The sequence below is a fragment of the Myotis myotis genome, unplaced genomic scaffold, assembly GCF_014108235.1.
Source record: "Myotis myotis isolate mMyoMyo1 unplaced genomic scaffold, mMyoMyo1.p scaffold_m19_p_19, whole genome shotgun sequence".
In the NCBI taxonomy this organism is placed as follows: domain Eukaryota; kingdom Metazoa; phylum Chordata; class Mammalia; order Chiroptera; family Vespertilionidae; genus Myotis; species Myotis myotis.
The window spans coordinates 7982596-8003343 of NW_023416323.1; the positions used below are offsets into that span (position 1 = coordinate 7982596).

General features: G+C 47.3%; 1 protein-coding gene across 18 annotated transcripts in view; it reads right to left on the bottom strand.

Annotated features, from left to right (window-relative positions):
• The window catches only part of SIPA1L3 (signal induced proliferation associated 1 like 3), a 309889-nt gene that overhangs the window by 37966 nt on the left and 251175 nt on the right, over window positions 1–20748 (bottom strand). For all 18 annotated transcript variants that reach the window (XR_004973699.1, XM_036346836.1, XM_036346841.1 and 15 more), the window contains 3 exons: window positions 19721–19839; window positions 16054–16481; window positions 3759–3980 (listed from right to left, as the gene is read on the bottom strand). Coding sequence is in view for 17 of the 18 variants with exons in the window: in XM_036346836.1 (XP_036202729.1) it covers window positions 3759–3980; window positions 16054–16481; window positions 19721–19839 (769 nt within the window). In the remaining variant the exon portion in view is untranslated. The remainder of the gene's footprint in view (window positions 1–3758; window positions 3981–16053; window positions 16482–19720; window positions 19840–20748) is intronic.

The following is a 20748-nucleotide window of genomic DNA, read 5'->3' on the forward strand; positions in this document are numbered from 1 at the left end:
AATTTCAGTAACAGCATCAAGAAAAACATGATTAGTCCGGCCAGTGTGGCTCAGGGTTGAGCACTGACCCAGGAACTAAGAAGTAACCAGTTTGATTCCCAGTCAGGGCACATGCCTGGGTTGAGGGTTTGATCCCCAATAGGGGGCTTGCAGGAGGCAGCTAATTGATGAGGTTTTTCTCTCTTCAATGTTTCTATCTCTCTATCCCTCTCTCTAAAAAAAGAAAAACATGTTTAATCTCAAATAATTTAGCTGGAAGTGATGATATTTTCTGGAAAACTAGGTTAGTGACTCAGAAATGTCTCTAACAATGACAAAGATACTATCTCTAAAATGCTCAGGGAGAGCTTGAACTAGAAAGCTTTATGAAATGGGAGTATATGGAGAAGAACAATAATTCTAAATTAATAGTATTTACACATACGATGAAAACTTAAGTATCAATTAATGAATATTATAAGAACCCATGAAACTCTGAATATTTTATGGATTGTTTACACACAAACACACACACACACACACACACACACACACACACACACACACACACACACAGCCTTCCTGGGAAAAAGGAGGTGGCTGTTTGTTTAGGACTGTCATGTGTCCAGGTCTATTTTCTGAGCATTTACTATGTACCAGGCTCTAGTTGAGGTCCAGGTGTCTCTGCTCTTCTAAATCTCTCTGTCCAGCAGGTGCAACAAAGCGGCATGATGTGCCCTGAGACCTTCACCATGGAAGAAAAGCACCATGAGGTCAGCAGGAGGGAGGAGCCTGGATGGGGGTTAGGAGGGCTTCTCGGAGTATGGCATGTCTGTGCTGATTGATACCTGAGGGCTGGTGTTATGGGTCTCCCCACAAAAGATATATTGAAGTCCTAAACACAAGGATCACAGAATGTGACCTTATTTATAAATAGAGTCTTTATAGAGGTAATCGAGGTAAAATGAGGTCATTAAGGTGAACCCTAATCCAATATGATTGTTGTCCTTATGAAAAGGGGAAATGTGGACAGAGACATGCACAGGGAGAACAATGTATGAAGATGAAGGCAGAGATTGAGGTGAATTGGCAGAAGCCAAGAAGTCCCGGATTGCCAGCAAACCACCAGAAGCTGAGAGACAGATGTGGAACAGATTTGCTTCAAGGTCCTCAGAAAGAACCAACCCTGTAGACACCTTGGTCTCAGACTTGTAACCTCCAGAACTGTGGAAAAATAAATTTCTGTTGTTGAGCCACTCTGTGGTATTTGTCTCGGCAGACCTCGCACACCAATGCAGGGGGGTAGGAGTGAGTCAGCTGGGGTTGGAGGCACCTAGCTAGAGGGAACAGCATGCAGGGGAAGGGTGGCCAGAGCAGCTGTCACTGTGGAGAACATAACAGGGCCAGCAGGGCCTGGCCCTCTGGCCACTCTGAAAAGTGGGGGCCTTACAGGATCATATGGGGATGAGGTGAGAATGAGATGCATGGCTCATACTTTCTCTGACAGAGCACCCACAGAGTGCCAGGCAGGTGACAAGTGACCAAGCCAATAGTACCTGCTTTCCTGTGGGGCAATAGGCAATGGAACAGAGAAAAGTGAGAATGATGGCAGGGGCTATGAAAAACTGGGAAGGCCCATCTGAGGAGGGGGCATTAGACTAAGCCCCTCTGGAGCCAGCCAGAAGACCTGGGGGAAGAGTGTCCAGGCATTGGAGAGCCCCTACAAAGGCCCTGAGGTCAGCACTGTATTTGGCAAGTTTGAGGAGCAGCAAGAGGTCAACGTGGCTGGAGGGCAGTGAGCGAGGGGGAGAGTGAGAGGACATGAAGGCAAGGGGACAAAAGGGAAGATCATGTAGAGTCTGGATGGGAGTTTGGGCAAAACACATGGTGCACTGTTGCCTGGTACAAATTATGTCCTCAGTAAATGTGTGGCTTTATCAATAATCCTGGAAAGGGGTAAGCTGCTGGGGATTTTACTCAGGGGAGCGAGGATGTGAACCTAGTTTTCAGAGCGGCCTGGATGGCTGTTAGGTGTGTGAACTGGATTCTCAGTGTGACTGCAGCAGGCTTGCCTGCCCACCACCATCTCTGGGGACCTGGCTTCTGTCTCCTGACACTTGTCCTTATGAGCTCTGTGTTATTCACACATTTGAATGGCTCCATCCAGGTTAAGAAGGACAACCTTACAAACAGAACGGAGGAAGACAGGTCTGCTCCCACACAAAAGAAGAGGAGCCTTGGCCCAGGTTCCCAGACTCCGAGCCAAGCTCCCTCCCTCACCAGCTGCGTGAGTCTGGGAATGAACAATAGGTCTACCTCATGGAAATCCTGTGAGATTCTCTGAATTAATCAACACACATTAGCTTAGAACCAAGACTGTCGTACAGTGAGGACTTCATAAATGTTAGACATCATTTCCACCTACCTTAAAAAACAAAAACCCTTTCTTAACTGCATACTCCTCTCCTTACGAACTTCACACACAGCTGCCTCCAATTCTGCTCCACCCTTCTCTCCTGCATCCTCCAGTCACCTCCATGAGGCTCACTCCTACACAGGCATCAGGTTCATCCATCTGACAGCTTCCGGTCCATCACTCTTGGGCTCCCCAAACCCCACACTTGCCTGGGCTCCTCCTTAGGCCCAGTCTTACACTGGGCCTAGTCTTACACCTTCCTTCTCTACCCACATCTGGTCCTGGGTGAGCTCTTCCACCTTATGATGATGACATCCACATTTCTCTCTCCAGCCTGACCTCTTTCCTGAGCTCCAGACTCCTCCCCAGACTGCCTTCGTGATGTCTTCTGCACATTGCAAATGTAACCCATCCAGGACTGCGCTCCGGAGCTCCACCCAAGCCTGCTCCTTGCTCAGTCCCATCTTAGTTCAAGGCTACAAGAGCTGTTATCATCTCTACCTTGCCTTCTTTCACACTACAGTCAACCTGCCAACAACTCTGTCTATTCCTACTTCAGAGAATCTATTCCGAAGCAGCCCTTATCCTCCTGGGCTTCCACCCTGTTCCAGCCTCCTTGTCTCCTGCCTGGACTGTCACAGAAGCTCCTCACAGACCCTGCCCCACCTGCAGAGGTAGGGGCCCCAAGGACACTCAATTTAGATAATGTTCCTCCTCTGCTCCACACCCTTCCGTGGTGCCACCTCACTTACAGCAGATGCCAAGACAGGTCACAAGACCTGTCCGCATCGTCTCTCTGATCTCACGTGTTCATGCTGTTCCAGCCACTGGCCTTCCTCCTACAGACCAAGCATGGGTCTCTGCAGTTACTATTCCTTCTGCCTGGAATGTTCCTCATCCAGACACTATACAGTGCTAGCCGCTGACTGACCTATTATGTGCTTTTCTTTTTTTAAAAAAAAAATATTTTTATTGATTTCAGAGTGAAAGGGAGAGGGAAAGAGAGATAGAAATATCAATGATCATAATCATTGATTAGCTGCCTCCTGCATGCCCCCCAATGGGCATGTGCCCTGACAGGGAATCGAACTGTGATCTGGTTCATAGGTCGATGCTCAACCACTGAGCCATGCCAGTTGGGCACTGTGCTTTTCTTAGTTACCCTATTTATTCTCTGTCTCCCCAACCAAAATGTCAGCTCTCTGAGGGCGGGGACCCCAGTGCACCTGTTCACAGCTGTACTCCCAGTGTACGGATTGGCACAGTGTCCTGATGATCAGTGACTGAGGTGTCACTGTCTTCCAGGCCCCAAGACACTCAGCCTTTGATCCTGCATTGCCTTAGTGGGTGACCAGACACTTACTTCTTTGGGTCAGTAAAGGCGAGTGGCCGTGGCGGGGGCTCATCTGTTCTCTTCCACCCTGTTGGGTGTTTATTCCCCACAGGCTGCTTGGAGAAGAAGGACTTGGGGACGGAGGCAGAGAGCTGGAAGGAGCTGGATTGGGCCAGCTGTGAAGGTTGAGGAGTCTCTGCACTGGTAGTTTTGTAAACTTGAGCAGGGTACCCAGCCCTTGAGTTCATGTCACTGCAAAGTAAAAATGAAAGAATTAAGAGATGAAATTTATCCCATATCACAAAACAGATCTGTTTAAATGTACTCTTGGGAAATAAAAATGTTCATTCAACCAAAAGACACATCAATACATTGCTGCTGCAGAAAATTCTAAAGGTACAGCTGCTGCACAGCACTCAATCCCACCAGGAATGCCCTTCTAACACATTTAGTTCCTCTATGGGAATCTAAAAACATAGCCCTCTATGGGTGGATGACCCCCTGTGAGATTCCCCTCCTCCTAGGCACAATCTACACATCTGAAGGTGGTGATCCTGACTGCCTGTCTATAGGCAACCAAAGCTTACAGTTTGCTCTATGGCCTTAACCTTTTCCTATGCATTAAAATATACACAATCAGAAATAGGGGGTACAGGGAGTGAGGATTATGTTTTCATATAACTGAGATCATGTTAATATATTGTACGGTAACTTGTGGGTTTTTTTTTTAAAAGTAGACTGATTTATCTTTTTAAAAACTATATATTTTACTGATTTTTTACAGAGAGGAAGAGAGAGGGATAGAGAGTTAGAAACACTGATGAGAGAGAAACATCGATGAGCTGCCTCCTGCACACCCCCTACTGGGAATGTGCCCGCAACCAAGGTACATGCCCTTGACCGGAATTGAACCTGGGACCCTTCAGTCTGCAGGCCGATGCTCTATCCACTGAGCCAAACCAGTTAAGGCAACTTGTGGGGTTTTTAATTTAAAATATATATGTGATGTAGCTCTTCATTAATTTTAAAGGCATCTACTATATATCAGACACTATTCCAGCTGACCTAATCCAAACCATAGCTCAATATCACAAACGCTGAATACCTGTGGAATTAATGCTACAACAAACCTCATGCTGTTGACTAGGACCCAATTCTTGGGGAGCCAACCGCTTATACCACGGAGGCAATTGACTTCTTAATGGAAGTCCAATTCCATCTTATATAATAAAGAGCTAATATGCAAATGGTCCATCATGCTCTCACGCCATCACAGCTCAGACACTCAATACTGGGGAGAGAGAATGGGGACCAGCCAGGCACAAATGAGCTCATGAGAGAGGAATGGGGACCAGCTAGGCTGTGGCCCAGGAGAGGGACAAGCTGCCCATCCTGCGGTCCTGGGCACCAGTGGCTGTGCCTGCGCCTGCGGCCCGGGAGAGGAACAAGCCGCATGCTCTGTGGTCCTGGGCGCCAGCGCTTGCAGCCCAGGAGAGGCACAAGCCACCCACCCCGCAGTCCCAGGTGCCAGCATCTGCAGCCCGGGAGAGGTACAAACTGCCTGCCCTGCGGTTCCAGGTGCCTGCGGCTGTGGCCCAGGTGAAGCCGCCTGTCCACAGTCCTCTGTGGCTGTGGCCAGCCCGGGTGAAGCCAGTGTGGGTTCTGGGTGCCTGCAGCTGGCCAGAGGGAGGGAAGCCTGGGTCCTGGGAGTGGGGCAAGGCAGAGGCGGCTAGGGGCAATCAGGCCAGAAGGGGAGCAGTTAGGAGCAATCAGGCTGGAAGGAGAGCAGTTAGGGGCGATCAGGCAGGTAGGCAGAGGGGTTAGGGGCAATCAGGCAGGCAGGCAGCTGAGCAGTTAGGAGCCAGTGGTCCCAGATTGCTAGAGGCAGTTGGACATCCCCCAAGGGGTCCCAGATTGGAGAGGGTGCAGGCTGGGCTGAGGGAGCTCCCCCTCCCTATGCACGAATTTCGTGCACCAGGCCTCTAGTTTCAAATAAGAGGTATTTAATGAGAAAATTAATGCCTTTGGAGTATAAGTCAATAATCTTTTCTGCCCTGGTCAGTTTGGCTTAGTGGTTAGAACATCAATCAGCCTGTAGACTGAAGAGTCATGGGATTGATTTCTGGTCAAAGGATGTACTTTGTTTGCAGGTTTGATCCCTGACCCCAACTGGAGCAAGTGTTGATTGTGTCTCTCTCACATCGATGTGTATGTTCGTTCTCTCTCTCTCTCTCTCTCTCTCTCTCTCTCTCTCTCTCTCTCTCTCTCTCTCTCTTTTCTCCCCCTATCTCCTTTCCACTCTCTCTCTAAGGATCAATGGAGAAAATATCCATGGGTGAGAATTAAAAAAAATAAATCCTTTCTGAAGGTCAATTTAGCAATATTAGAGGGGTGGGACTTCTGACTATGACCTAGTGAGGAGATTGGCAAATCTTGGATCCCAAAAGCATAAAACAACCATTTGACAAAAACAACCATTTTAGCACTCTGTAAATTAACTAATGGCATATAACAAACCAAGATTCATTTATGCTTAAAAAACTGCTGAACTTCAGGTAAGAAGAGAGACATCTGAGGCATTCTGGCCTAGGGTTCCTCCCATCCCCCTGCCCAGCTCAATGAACAAGGAAGTTTGGCCACAGTGGAACGTTTGGGATAGTAAAAGCATACCAACATATGTGCAATCAGAATTTCAGAAGAGAGAATGGGGTAGAAGAAAGGTTTGAAGAAATAACAGCTAAAAACTCCCCAGATTTGATGAAAAACATTCATCTACACATAAAAGAAGCTCAACAAACCCCAAGCATGATAAATACAAAGACATTCGCCCCCCACTCCCCCAAGAAAACCAGCTGAAGGTCAAACACTAAGATAAAAATCTTGAAAGCATAAATAGAAAAAGGATTTGTCACACACAGAGTAGCAATATAACCAACTGATGACTTTTCATTTGAAACAATGGAATGGAATGATATTCTCTTTCTTTTTTAAAAAATATATTTTATTGATTTTTTACAGAGAGGAAGGGAGAGAGATATAGAGTTAGAAACATCAATGAGAGAGAGACATCAATCAGCTGCCTCCTGCACATCTCCAACCGGGGATGTGCCCGCAACCAAGGTACATGCTCTTGACTGGAATCGAACCTGGGACCCCTCAATCTGCAGGCCAATGCTCTATCCACTGAGCCAAACCGGTTATGGCTGGAATGATATTTTCAAAACACTGAAGAAAATCTGTCAATCAAGTATTCTATATCCAGCAAAACTACCCTTCATAAATGAAAGCAAAATATTTTCCTAGATAAAGACTGAGAAAATGCATTGCTAGCACATCTGCCTAAAAAATAATAAAAGAGGTCATCAGACTGAAAGGAAATGACTGTAAGTGGTGATCTGAAGCCATATAGAGGAATGAAGGGTCCAAGATGGTAAATTTATGGGTTAGAATTTATTTCTTACCCAACTTCTTTAAAGACAAAAGTTACATAAAGCAATAGTAATATTAATATATTGTTGGGTTTATAACATACATGAGAAAATAGTACAAAGGAGGGAAGAGAATGAAGCTATAGTGGAGAAAAGATTCTATGGTATATTGGAATTATTAGTATTAATCTAAATTATCCTGATAAGATGCATATTTTAATAACTAAAAAATAGCCCAAAATCAAGAGGACTCTAAACAGTACATTAAAATACACTTATTTAACACAAAAGGCAGTAGAGAAACAACAGAGGAGCAACAAAGACAGACATATAGAAAACCAAAAGCAAAACAGAAAATGTAAACCCATTCATTAGCAATAATTTCATTAAATGTAAATGCTTAAACACCCCAATTAAAAGAAAGAGACTGTCAGACTGGATTTAAAAAAGAAAGCAAACTTTCAACAATAAAGATTTTTTAAAAAACAAGCTCCAATTATTTATATTTTCTGCAATTTAGCAGCAGCTATTAAAAGGGCCTAGGTTGTATATCTGTGGGGGATGTCCAGGGAGGCATGGAATATATAACACAGGGAATGGACTCTGTATTATAGTGGGCAGAAGGGCTCCCCCAAGGAGGCAATGGCATCTGAGCTGAAAAGTGAAGGATGAGTAGCATCAATCTAACACACGAACTCCCAGAAATCCATGCCACAGAAAAGCCTGCACAAGATGGTCACTATGGTGCTGTGTGTAACCAGGAAAAGTTGGACATGACCTGAATGTCTTTTCATAGAGGATTAAAAAGATCATTCCAACCATACCCACGTGATCCAAAACGATGCAGCCAGTGCAAAGAATAAGGTAGATTTCTGTTTGTGGACGAGAACAGATGTCTGTAAGTGGAAACAAGGCATGGTGCAAAGCATGGCTCTACTCTTTCTTTTTTAAATGTACATATATTGTATGATTATGTAACATTTTTTGTTTTGTTTTTACAAAAAGGAATGTGCATATTTTTCCCAACTGTGGATCATAAAAGCAACTTATTGGGTCCTGACCATTACTAAGAGGGAAAAAATAGGCTAGTATAAAAACCAACAGTGACCATCATGTGAGGTAAGGGTAAATGGTTTTGTGGAACTTCATTAGGGATGTCCATGGTGGCTTATAATGTAAAGTGCCTTTCCTGTTTAAGGGAGTGGTCAAAAATGTTTGAAAAAACTGGGCCGATACAAGTTTGGAGAAAAATCTCTGGGGGAGCTTACACTAACATTACTATATCACTAGACAGAGTAATGATAGGGAACATGCACAGAATAACAGTCAAATGAAACTATATAAATGGCACACAGGGCAAAAGAAAGCACCATCTGATACCCCAGTCTCCCTCATCAAGGCAACCTTGGTCCACCCTTTACTTTTTCAACAGAGCACCTATGCATACACAAGCACACGTGAGTGAGGGAGTGTGTATCCTCCCAACGTTCTTTGTAAAATAAAAGGCAGCACATAGTAAGCTTGCTCTGCACTTGGCTTTGACCTTAATAATATGTTCTGGAGCTCGCTCCATGTCAGTCTACACAGGGCCCTCTCTCTTCAATGGCTGCAGAGGGGCCACTCTGTGATTATATCATAAATTATATTACCCTCATTTTACTTTCTACATCACATATTTTCTCTACCTGTTATCAGTACTGTTAACTTCTGTGAGCTAAAAAACATGAGATGATTAAAGAAGGGAAAAGGGTGAACACACTTTGTCTTTGTGTTTGCTAGCTAGCTCCATCTACTGCGTCTTTAAAAAATTTTTTTAAACTGATTTTTAGAGAGAGAGGGGGTTAGGGAGAAAGAGACAAGCATCAATGTGCGAGCAAAACATTGATCAGCTGCCTCCTGGGCACCCCCTACCGAAGGACTGAGTCAGCAACCCGGCGTGTGCCTTGACCAGGAATCAAACTGGCAACCTTTCAGTGCACAGGATGCTGCCCAACCGAGACACACTGGCCAGGGCTATCCACTGACTCTTTTGATATGGGTTTGCTCCCCTTCAGGCCCTGTGGCAGACACTAAGCGTGTCATCCTAATGACTCCTCACCTTATATAGATGAAGGCTGATTTTACTCATTCTTTGCTTGAGGAAGGTGACCAATACCCAATCCAGGGGAGAAATCCTGATTGGTTGACAACACTTGTCTGGGATGGGTGTGGGGTGGGCCTGTGATCCACTTCTGGCCAGTGAGATGTTGGGAGAGTGTGTGTGTGTGTGTGTGTGTGTGTGTGCGCGCGCGCGCGTGTGTGCATGTGTGTTGTCCGCTGGGCAATTTCTGGGGAAGATCTCTTCATTAAAAAACCAAACACACAGCCTTGGCCAGTGTGGCTCAGTTGACTGAGCACTGTCCTGTGCATGGAGAGGTTGCTGGTTCAGGCTCAATTCCTGGTAGGGAGCATGCAGGATGCCAATTGATGTTGCACTCTCACATTAATATTTCTCTCTCTCTCCCCTCTTCCTTCCTGTCTCTCTAAAAATCAATAAACTGCCCATCCAGTGTGGACCTATGAATGAGGAGATCACAGTTCGAGGCACATGTTTGGGTTGCAGGTTCAATCCCCAGTAGGGGGTGTGCAGGAGGCAGCCAAATCAGTGATTCTCTCTCATCATTGATGTTTCTATCTCTCCCTCTCCTCTCCTCTCTGAAATTAAACACCCCCCCCCAACACCAATAAACTATAAAAAATCAAAACAAAAACAAAAACTTGCAGAAAACAACACTTCCTCTTCCACTGGACACTGATTCTCTGGTGGAATGGCAGCCACTCTGAGACTGTGAGGGGAGCTGGCCTGTAGTCTGATGGAGGCAGAACAAAAACAGGGAAAGAACATGGGTCCCTGGGTGAAGAACTTACCCAGTCCCGGGGGCCTCCATAACTTGGGATTTCATGTTCTATGAGCTAAGCGTCTTCCTTCAATTGAGCTGGGATTTTCTGTAACTTGTAGACAAAGATATTCCCATGACTGTGTCCTTCTTCACCCTTGACAAGGCTCAGGACTAGATGGTGCCTCAGGGATGGCATGGTCTCAACCAAAAACTATTCTCCTGAATATGCTGTGCATCTCAGTTCAGCCCCTTGAGGTGGGCACCCTTTCCCACACACCAATGGACATGAGCAGTGCCAGGTGCCCAGTGCAGGGTGGAGTTCCTCACCTGCCTAGCAATCCAGAGTAAACATACTTTCTTTCAGAAGCACCAGTGCGGACAGGTGTCCTCCCTGGGCCTTAGCTTTTACCAGTGGCAGCACCAAGCAGTGGATGAGAACATGAGCCGTGCTGCTCACCTGACCCAGGTTCCGATCTCAGCTCCAACTGACACACCGCAACCTTTGCTCGAGTTCCTTCCCTCCCTCTGTGAGGCTGTTTCCTCTTCTGAGAAATGAGACAACAATGCACCTGCCTCATGAACTCATATGTGCAAAGTACTTGCATGGTCTGAGGAAACAGGGATGCGCTCCCCGAGTTGCAGTTATTATAAAGGGATGTCATGGGTCCAGAGACTAAAAGCATGGGCTCTGGACTTGGCACTCTCACCCCACCTTCACCCACAGAGGCTAAGTTATATCTCAGGGAAGCACTGAAGATTTTGTTGGAGTAAAAGGTTTTGTGGCTTACAAAAATGGTTGAAAACCATAGGCTAGAATTCAGCCGTGGGCAAACTACGGATCCAGCCCGTTTGAAATGAATAAAACAAAACAAAAAAAGAGACCGTACCCTTTTATGTAATGATGTTTACTTTGAATTTATACTAGTTCACACAAACACCCCATCCATGCTTTTGTTCCAGCCCTCCGGTCCAGTTTAAGAACCCATTGTGGCCCTCGAGTCAAAAAGTTTGCCCACCCCTGGGCTAGATGGAGCAATCACACAGCTGTTTGGATATGTGCAATGCTCTGGTCTTGATGGGTGGCCTAGGGTGGGTGACAAGCACAAAGGGCACTGTGCTCCTGCCTTCAGGAGGAAGAGCAGTGGTGGAGCAGGAGACAGTGACAGTGCTGATCCCGCCAAGTGTGAACACGCCAGGCCCTGCTCTGAGCATCTTACAGCTGTCATTTCATTTAGTTAGCTGAGCAACCCCAAGAGGCAGGAACTACCACCATCCCCATGTTTCAGATGGGAAAACTGAAGCTCAGAGAGATTAAATAATTTCCCCAAATGACGTAGCTGGGAGGGAATGGAGCCAGGGTGCAAACCCAGATAGTCTGGCCCAAGAGAAAGAACCTGATTTTAACCACCAGCCTGTACTTTCAATGACAACAGAAGTCACAATCAATATGTAGTGAGTGATCAGAAAAATCTAGCAGCAGCTGATATTTTTGGACCCAGATATATCTCAGGCCCTGTGCTAGGTGCTTTATTATTTTTTAAAAATATATTTTATTGATTTTTTTATAGAGAGGAAGAGAGAGAGAGAGAGAGAGAGAGAGAGAGAGAGAGAGAGAGAGAGAGAGTTAGAAACATTGGTGAGAGAGAAACATCGATCAGCTGCCTCCTGCACACCTCCTACTGGGGATGTGCCTGCAACCAAGGTATATGCCCTTGACCAGAATCGAACCTGGGACCCTTCAGTCTGCAGGCCAAAACTCTGTCCACTGAGCCAAACCAGTTAAGGCTGTGCTAGGTACTTTAATGCATAATGTCGGTTCATCCACATAGCCTTAGACCACAGAGCCTATCATTACCCCCATTTACAGATGAGGAAATGGAGCCTCAGAGAAACCGATGGAGATCACATGGCCGGTTAGTGGTAGAGCTGTGATCTGGACATAGTTAGAGCCTGGGAAATAACACTGCTCACCCAGATACCCTTAGGTGGGCCCCTGATGCTTGACCTTAACTGCAGGACCAATCTCACCCTCTCTCCCTGGTGTGTGCCATGGCCCAAGAGTTATTCCCTGCATGTGGCTGGAATAACGCTCCAGTGTAGTAGCCATGAGTGGCCGTATTCCACCCTGTGGCCTGGGAGCAGAAGTGGCAGGTCTTCAGAGAGTGGAAGCAGAGAGGCTATGGGGTCAAAGTCTATGAGGACCCAACCAGCGCTGGCCACCTCCACCAACCACTGCCCGCTCACCATCACAGCGGCCTCCTCCTGCCCACCCCCCAAATACAGCTGGAGGAGTCTGGGAATATCCGAGTGAGATCACAGCCCTCCACACGCCACCTGTAATGGCCCTCTGACTTCCATTCTCCCTCCTACTCACTCTGCTCCAGTTGCATGGAACCTGTTCCCATACATGCCAGAAACATTTTACTGCAGGGCCTTTGCACTGCTCTCTCCCCCAAGATCTCTTCATGGTCCCACCTTCCCTGCGTTGGCCTGGGTTCCTCTTCCCAAGCTGACTGTGACTCTTGGAGGAGGTCTTTGGCATGTGTGACCCCAGTCTCCTGGCTAACACAGGTAGGGTGGGCCCCAATGGATCCTAAGGCCCTCACATTACCTTTCGGGGCTCTGCCCCCAGAAGGGTATCTGACGATTTCTGCAGCACAGCCCTGGGACGGGAAGCCACATGCTTCCTGCCTGCCTGGGAACGCCCAGGTGTCAGCTCTACACGAAGCCGGAGCCTCTGATCGCTCCTGAACAGCTCTGACAAATTGCCCTGGAAACCCAGGAAGGTTTGGAGTGTGTGCTGCCTCAGGAGAGGGCAGGGGTCCAGGTGGCTGCTCGCCTGGGATCACACAGCCCACTGTGGTGCCCACAGTAGGTGCTGGCGCCTGGCAGTGTGCCTGGAAGCCAGGCTCCCATGACGAATGTCTGGGGGAGAGTCTGTGCACTGAAATCATCAGTGGGCACAAGCTGCTACAGGCTGCAGTGCCCTCCCCAGCATGGAGTGTAAGAGGGCATCCATCTTTGTGGGGGTTCCTTGTTTGAGCATGACAAGGCCCATCCCTCAAATTTTGCCTGCAAACTCATTCCTACTACCCCCAAAATAACTTGCCCTAGAGTAGCCCCGAGTGTTCTCCTCCCCAGACCTTATCGCCATCTGGCATGTTATTATTACATGGTAGCTCAGTTGTCTGCCTCACTCTCACCAGGAGAATATCAGCTCCATAAGGAAGTTGACTTAGTTTGACTGTGTTCCCTGCTGTATCGCCTTTTTGGGAATAGTGCCTGGCACAAAGTGGGTGCTTTAATGGTCAAGCCTGCCCAGTCCTGCTCTTCTCTTCTCTCAAGAATCTCAAGCTCCCAGTCTGCAGCAGCATTTGGCCCTGACTCTTACATAGCTTGCTGGCACTGTCCTGGACCCTTTCTGTCTCCCTCTTTATGTCCTGGCAGTGCCACACGTCTTGTCTTCTGATCCAGGCCTTCTTCCTTCTCATTCACATTCAGCCTCAGCCCCAGCATAGCACTTCAAAACATAGATTTCAAAACATGAATCTGTCTGCACTACCCTTTCTGCTGAAAACTTCCCTTGCTGCCCACAGCTCTTAGGATCAAATCCAAACTCCTTAATGTGGCTGAAAGGGCCTTGCATGGTCTGCCCCCTGCTGACCTCCCCAAACTCAGTTGCCCCCTCAATTTCTACCCTTGAGACTGGGGGGCCTGTTCAGTGACCTGAAGGTACCCATCCTCTTTTTACTTCAGGATCTTTGCACATGCTACTTGCACAGGGACACCCTTTCCACACCTAATCTTTCCTTTCTCTTTTCAAAAATAACTGCCAAGACAAGGCAGAGGGAGGGCTTGAACACTGGTGGGCTGATTCTGGAGCCCACACTCTTACCTACCGTAAAGATGTTTCTTTAAATCAACTCATTTAATTTTCCTGAACTTGTCCAAGGCAATATCTATAAAATCAGAGAATGAGTGGCAACACTTTCTTTAATACTACCCATTAAAGCAAACATACATCCATTTCAAATAAGTTTTCCTCCTGTACCACCCAAATCACCTAGAGCATTTTGGGAAATGCTGTTCCACATTAGAGCCTGGTTGCCTAGGAGAAAACTTCCGGAAGCAGCTTTAATGACTAGATAAGAATGATGTGCAATTAGCATCAATTGTCTGTATGCAAATTAAAGCTTGTAACCTTAGGGCCCTCATTCCTAGCAGGCTCCCCTCCCATGTTATTGTCCTCATTTCTAGGTTCAGTAAATCCTCTCAGACAAGGGTAATTTTATACCCACCTCCTGCCTCAGCCATAGTCTACTCCCCAGCGCTGCTACCTTTATGTCAAAGATTTTGCAACCCTATAGTTACTCAGGTCACTATCATAGGCCTGTGTCCAGCACAGGGGCCACTGCAGCGGAGACCTGGGACATTTGTCTGACATTTGACATTTGTGTCAGCGATGATCTGATTCTCATCTGTCTCTCTCACTGGTGGCGGGCTGAGGTGTCTGGGACATAACAAATCCCTAAGAAGTATTTGTGAGCAAAGTGAATGGATAAATAAATGAATGAATGAATGAAGGAGCTGTGAGTTCCAATGAAAGACTATCTGTTTAGGGAGGCAGCCTGAGATGGAGACCAGGGACCGAGCTGGGACACTTCTCTCTCCCCACCTTCCCCCTTCTCCTGGGCCCCTTGACTCAGGATCTGTGCACTGAGGCAAGGGGAAGCACCGACTTACAGGTACTCTGAAATCCAAATCTGCCACACAACCACTGTGAAATCATGACATCACTTCAGGAGGTATCAAGCAGCATTCTAACATTTTAAAAAGACGAGACTACAACTAAGTGCTAAGTATTGTTTGGGAAATTTTTGCTTCACCTTTTTTTAAGGAGTGCTCAGAGAAGGGAAGGGAAGGGAGGCTGTGAGGCTGTGGCTTAAGGAGTTCTTAAGGGGTTCACCTTAGGGTCAGGCAGCTCAATAATCTTTGCCTGGAGTCATAGACCTCTGAAGGGGCCCATGGACCAGGCTGAGCCCCGTTGCTGCAAAAGAACTTTTCATCCTTTGCATTTTTCTGGGAGATGGTTCACTGCTTTCGTCAGATTCTCAAAGTGTGTGGTTTGGATTCCAGGTTGTTGGTTCTCCAGTGCCTGTTCTTTCTCATTCCCCTGCCAGTCTCTCTACCAGTGGTTCTCAAAGTGTAGTCCCAGGATCTACTGGGAACTTAAAAAAAAAAGCATATTCTTTGGCCCTTTTGACCTACTGAGTGGGACCCAGCTTCTGTGTTGACAGCCCTCCAGGGGATTATCTGGGGACCACTGCACGTTACTGTGTCGGCTGAAAGGCTATAGACTTCATTGTCTCTGGGATGGTCATGTGACACTGCTTGCTGAAGAAGGTTTTGGGAAAGCTTTTGTTTTCTCCATATAAAATGAGCTCTACAGATGCTGCAATCTTTCCTCTGCTCTCTGCCCCCACATTCCCCGGGGCTCCACAGCTACCCAGAGACCAGGAAGTGGCAGCCTGTGTGGTAAGGATGGGGGAGCAGGAAGACACAGGGTACAGTTTGAGGCTCTCCCGGAGCTGCTGCACCAGCCAGGCTCTGTCCTCTTGGACTTTCCTTCAGGGTGCTCTTAAACCTCTATTTGTTTTAGCTGGTGTGGGTCAGGTTTCCCATAACCTCCAGCCAAACACACTTCTAACAGATGCATTCTGTGACCCCAGAAAGCATAAAAACCATGGGTCTCAGCAGAGGAAGAAAGAGACAGAGGACATCAGGGACAGATGAGACAACCAGCCAGGGGTTTCTCTCCCTCTATTGTGTCTTTGAAGGCTGATGGATGGGTAGCAGGGGGTGCTCCATGAGCCTCCTAACTCTCGTAAGCAAACTCTTGTACAAGCTCATACATTTGTGAGCATGTTTCTGAGGCTGAGACCCTGCCATCAAGCCTGTGGGGGAAGTAGAAAAGGGTCAGGATCCCCTGAAGGGCCCGGGCGAGGAGCAGCGCCTTACCTGGTCTGCCTTGGTGGGTTGCGATTGCCCCCGGTCAGGCCTGTAGGGGTGCTGGAGCCTGAGTTGTACAGCTTCGGTCGGTAGGCCTGGCTCTGGGCAGCAACCACAGGAGCAGGCGAGACCTCCCTTCGCCTGTCTGCATGATGGGAATGGCCAGTGGACTCACGCCCACCCCCACAAAGGCCAATACTTCCTGATGACTTGTGTGGCTTGGCTGGCCGAGGTGCCTTGGCCAGTGACATGCAGCTGGGGCTGGAGGTGTAGAGGGTGGTGTCAATGCCGCTGTCACTGGAGCCGCCCTTGGAGAGGGGGTCTTGCTCTGGCTCCAGAGGGTCCAGGGGGTCAAACCAGCGGTCATCACTGTGGCTGCTGGAGGCGTTGCTGGACAGGGTATTGCTGCTGGAATGACTGGAGTACTGAGGCTCTCCCTGGAGGCAAGAGAAGTATCATCTCTAGATTCCAGTTTGGGGCAAACCTTCCCTCCCTGGGTCCTACTCCCCTGAGTGTGACCGCTGGAGCCAGACAACTTCCAACTCTGGCTCCCTTACTTACTGGCCATGTGACCTTGGGCAAGTACCTCAGTTTCCACATGTGTAAAATGGGGTTGATACTAACTACTTCATGGGTCGCTTGGAGGGATGACATTATGTATGCAACAAGAGCTCACAGTTGAAGCTCAACATGTCTAAAACTCAGCTCCTGGCCTTCCCTCCTGAATCTGCCTCTCCCCCTCTCAATAATGGCACCACCATCCCTTCAGCTGTCCTACTCAAGAGCCTTGGAGTCACCCTGGACCTACTTTTGACCTCATACCATGCCCACTTCAATAGTAAATCTTGTTGCTAGCATCTTCAAAACTGATTAGAACTCACCACTCCTTCCGCGGCTCCAGCCACTATCTCCCACAGTTGCTTCTTCCTAGTCTCCTTGCTCCTGTCTGTCTCCCGGCCAATCCTGCCTGTTTGTTCCCTATATGCACCCGCATCAGTTCATGTCCTTTCCCTGTTTAGAACCTTCCTGTGGTTCCATCTCACTCAGGGGAGAAGCAAGAGTCCTCACCAAGGCCCCCAAGTGATCTGGCCCCATGTTCTGGTCTCTAACTTGATCTCCCTCTACCTCTTGCTCACGTTGCACCAGCCACATGGGCCTCCCTGCTGCTCTTTGAGCATGCCAGGCACACATCCACTTCAGGGACTTTGTACCTGCTGTCCCGCTGCCTGCAATTCTCTTTCCCAAGATGTCTTCACGGATCACCCCCTACTTCACTCAGGGTTTTGGCTTAAAGGTCACCTCTTCAAAGACCGTTTCTAACCACCTCATCCTAAAGCACTTTTTCCCTTAACTGTGCTTTGTTTTCCTTTCCCAGCAAGAATCAGTTCTTGGTGTTACATGCTTTATCTGCTTATCTACTTATTGCTTGTTGCCCCTAATGGCATGTCAGCTTTGTGAGAACAGCGGCTGGTCTGTTTTCTTCATCATTGTGGCCCCAATGCCTGGCATGTTGCAAGTGCTCATCAAACACTCACTGAATGAATGGATGTGAAAAGACTGCCAAGTGCTCACCAAAACTATCTCCTTCTGGGCACACAGGACTACATTTCCCAGCTTCCTTTGCAGTGAGGTGTGGTCAAGGATGAAGTCCTGGCCACGGCAATATAAGTGACAGTGATTTTTGCTATCTCCATGCTTGGACTACAAAAACTTCCCACATGAACCTCTCTCCCTCCCATCCCCTGCCTTGGAAAGAGGCAGGGCAGGAACCCAGCAGAGGGATCCAAGGCCCTGAGGGACAGTGGGGCCACAAGATGATGTTAGAGACCAGAACATGGGTTCCTGAATCACCATGTGGAGAGCTGCTCTCTGAATACCTGCACTGAACTGTTACATGAGAGGGAAATAAACTGGTTTGTGTGAGGTCACTAAGACAGCCTGCCATAGCTGTCATAGCTGTTAACCTACTGCCATAGACTGGATGTTAACCTACTCCCCCCAAATTTCTATGTTGAATCCTAATCCCCAGTGTGATGGTATTAGGAGGTAGTACCTTTGGGAGGTGATTAGGTCATGAGGGTGGAACTCTCATGAATGGAATTGTTAAGTCCTTATATATATTTACCTATGTATTCCTATATCTACAATAATAAAAGAGAAACATGCAAATTGGTGTCACTCCACTATGCCCACCAGCCAATCAGAGCAACTATGCAAATTAACCCAACAAAGATGGCAGTTAATTTGCATAAGCAGGCATGGATCAAAGACTGAAGGCTTCGGCTGGGGTGAAGACTGAAGACTGAAGACTGAAGAGGCTTGGCTTCTCCGCTGCGGCCGGACCAAAGGCCTGGGTCCTGGGTGCTGGAGGAAAACCGGTGCCAGCAGCCAGGGGAAGGCCTATTGCGCAAATCTTCGTGCAACGGGCTTCTAGTATATTTATATTCCTCATGAACAGGGTTATAAAATCCACATGGATATTTATGTCCTTATAAAAGGAACCCCAGAGAGCTCCATCACACATTTCACCATATGGGGTGAGAAGGCTGCCTATGAATTAGGAAACGGGTCTTCACCAGACACTGATCTGCCTGCACCTTGATCTTGGACTTCCCACCCTTCCAGAACTATGAGAAATAAATATCTGCCCTAGCTGGTTTGGCTCAGTGGTTAGATCATCAGCCTGCTGACTGAAAGGTTCCAGGTTTGATTCTGGTCAAGGGCATGTGCCCAGGTTGCAGGCTCAATCCCCATTGGGGGTCGTGCAGGAGGCAGCTGATCAATGATTCTCTCTCATCATTGATGTTTCTCTCTCTTTCTCCCTCTCCCTTCCTCTCTGAATTCAATAAAAATATACTAAAAAAGAAAAAAGAAATATCTATTAATATAAGCTAACCTAGTATATGGCATTTTTGTTACAGAGCCTGAGCTGATGAAGATACTTACCATGACTGATGAAATAATAAGGAAAGTGGGGCTTGAGAAGCTAAAGTGATTTAAAAAAATATATATATTTATTGATTTCTGAGAGGGCGAGGGAGAGATAGAAACATCAATGATGAGAATCATTGATTGATCAATGGGGGCAATGGAGACAATGGGGATCAAGCCCGCAACCTAGGCACGTACCCTTGACTGGAATCAAACCTGGGACCCTTTAGTCTGCAGGCTGATGCTCTAGCCCAGGGGTGGGCAAACTTTTTGACTCGAGGGCCACAATGGGTTCTTAAACTGGACCGGAGGGCCGGAACAAAAGCATGGATGGAGTGTTTGTGTGAACTAATATAAATTCAAAGTAAACATCATTACATAAAAGGGTACAGTCTTTTTTTTCAATAGTTTTATTCATTTCAAACGGGCCGGATCCGGCCCGCGGGCCATAGTTTGCCCACGGCTGCTCTAGCCACTGAGCCAAACCAGCTAGGACTGAAGTGATTTGCTCTGGATGACATAGTTGGTGAGCCAGGATGTGCACCTGGCTGGTTCTACCTCTAGCATTTAGCCCTCTGATCGAGTGAAAGTTAGCAAAGGTAGAGAATGTGCTCACATGTGGAGTTGAGAGGCCCAGGCAGGTAAAGCTGTCTGGCCCAAAGCAGTCATGGCAAGCCGAGCAGCCAAATTAGCTAATTCCTACAGCTCTGACTCCCCAGGGTGAGGCAGTGGGGCCCACACTCACTTTGGAATGCCTGTTGGGGGAATCTTTGCCTGCTGCATCCTGCCTGGAGGCGTGCTTGCTCCCACTGGTTCCAGCCAGGGCTGAGAGCCGGGCCTGGGCGGGCACATGCCACAAAGGCTCTGCAGGAAGACAGGAGACACATCAGTGGTTAGAGGTGACTCAGGTCTGTCCCGAGTCCATCCAAAGAATCTGGCCCTAAATATGATTTGTGATGGAGCCACCTCTCTGCCGCTTGTCTGCTCAGCGCACACAGGGCCATGACCCCATCAATGTATGTCTTGTGGGTATAACAACACTCAGTAATGGAACAGTTACAGAGCTTTTACTCTGTGCTAGGCCCCACTCCAGTGCTTTGCATGGGTGAACTCATCGAAGCCTTACAACAATCCTCCATCTTTATTCCCAAAGGAGATTGAGCACATTTTCATCCTTACTAACCATTTGTATTTATTTCATAAATTACCTGCTTGCACACTTTACCCAGTTTTCCATGGAATTGACTATTTTTTATCTTATTTATGTATAGGATTCTTTACATATGCAAGGTAGCAATCTTTTGTTGGTTAAATGAACATAATTTCTTTTTGTTTAATGAAAATGGGATAATAATAAACACTGTCCTACAAGTTGATTTTCACTTTACAATATACTTACATTTTGAACAAGTGTAGGATTGTCTGGGACAGAATTATACAAGTGGAATTGCTGGTTCAAATGTGAAACATTTAAAATCGTGATGGTTGGTATGGGCATAAATTAGTCTAAACTCCTAAAACAAGTGAGCCTGAATTGAGCATCTGACCTTAAAAACAACAACAACAAAAACGCCACAAAAATAAAACCACCAAGGGAGGACTAGTTAGTATCTATTAATCTTTTAAATGCTCTGGGGAAGGTGGGCTGCCGGTGGGTCACTGCAGAGAGCAGCCTGTCTGGCACAGGCAAGGTGTCACTGTCTGTGTGGCTTTCACTTGGGAACCATGGACATAAGAGAGCAGGGAGGGTGGCCACCTGCTCTGCCTCTGGAG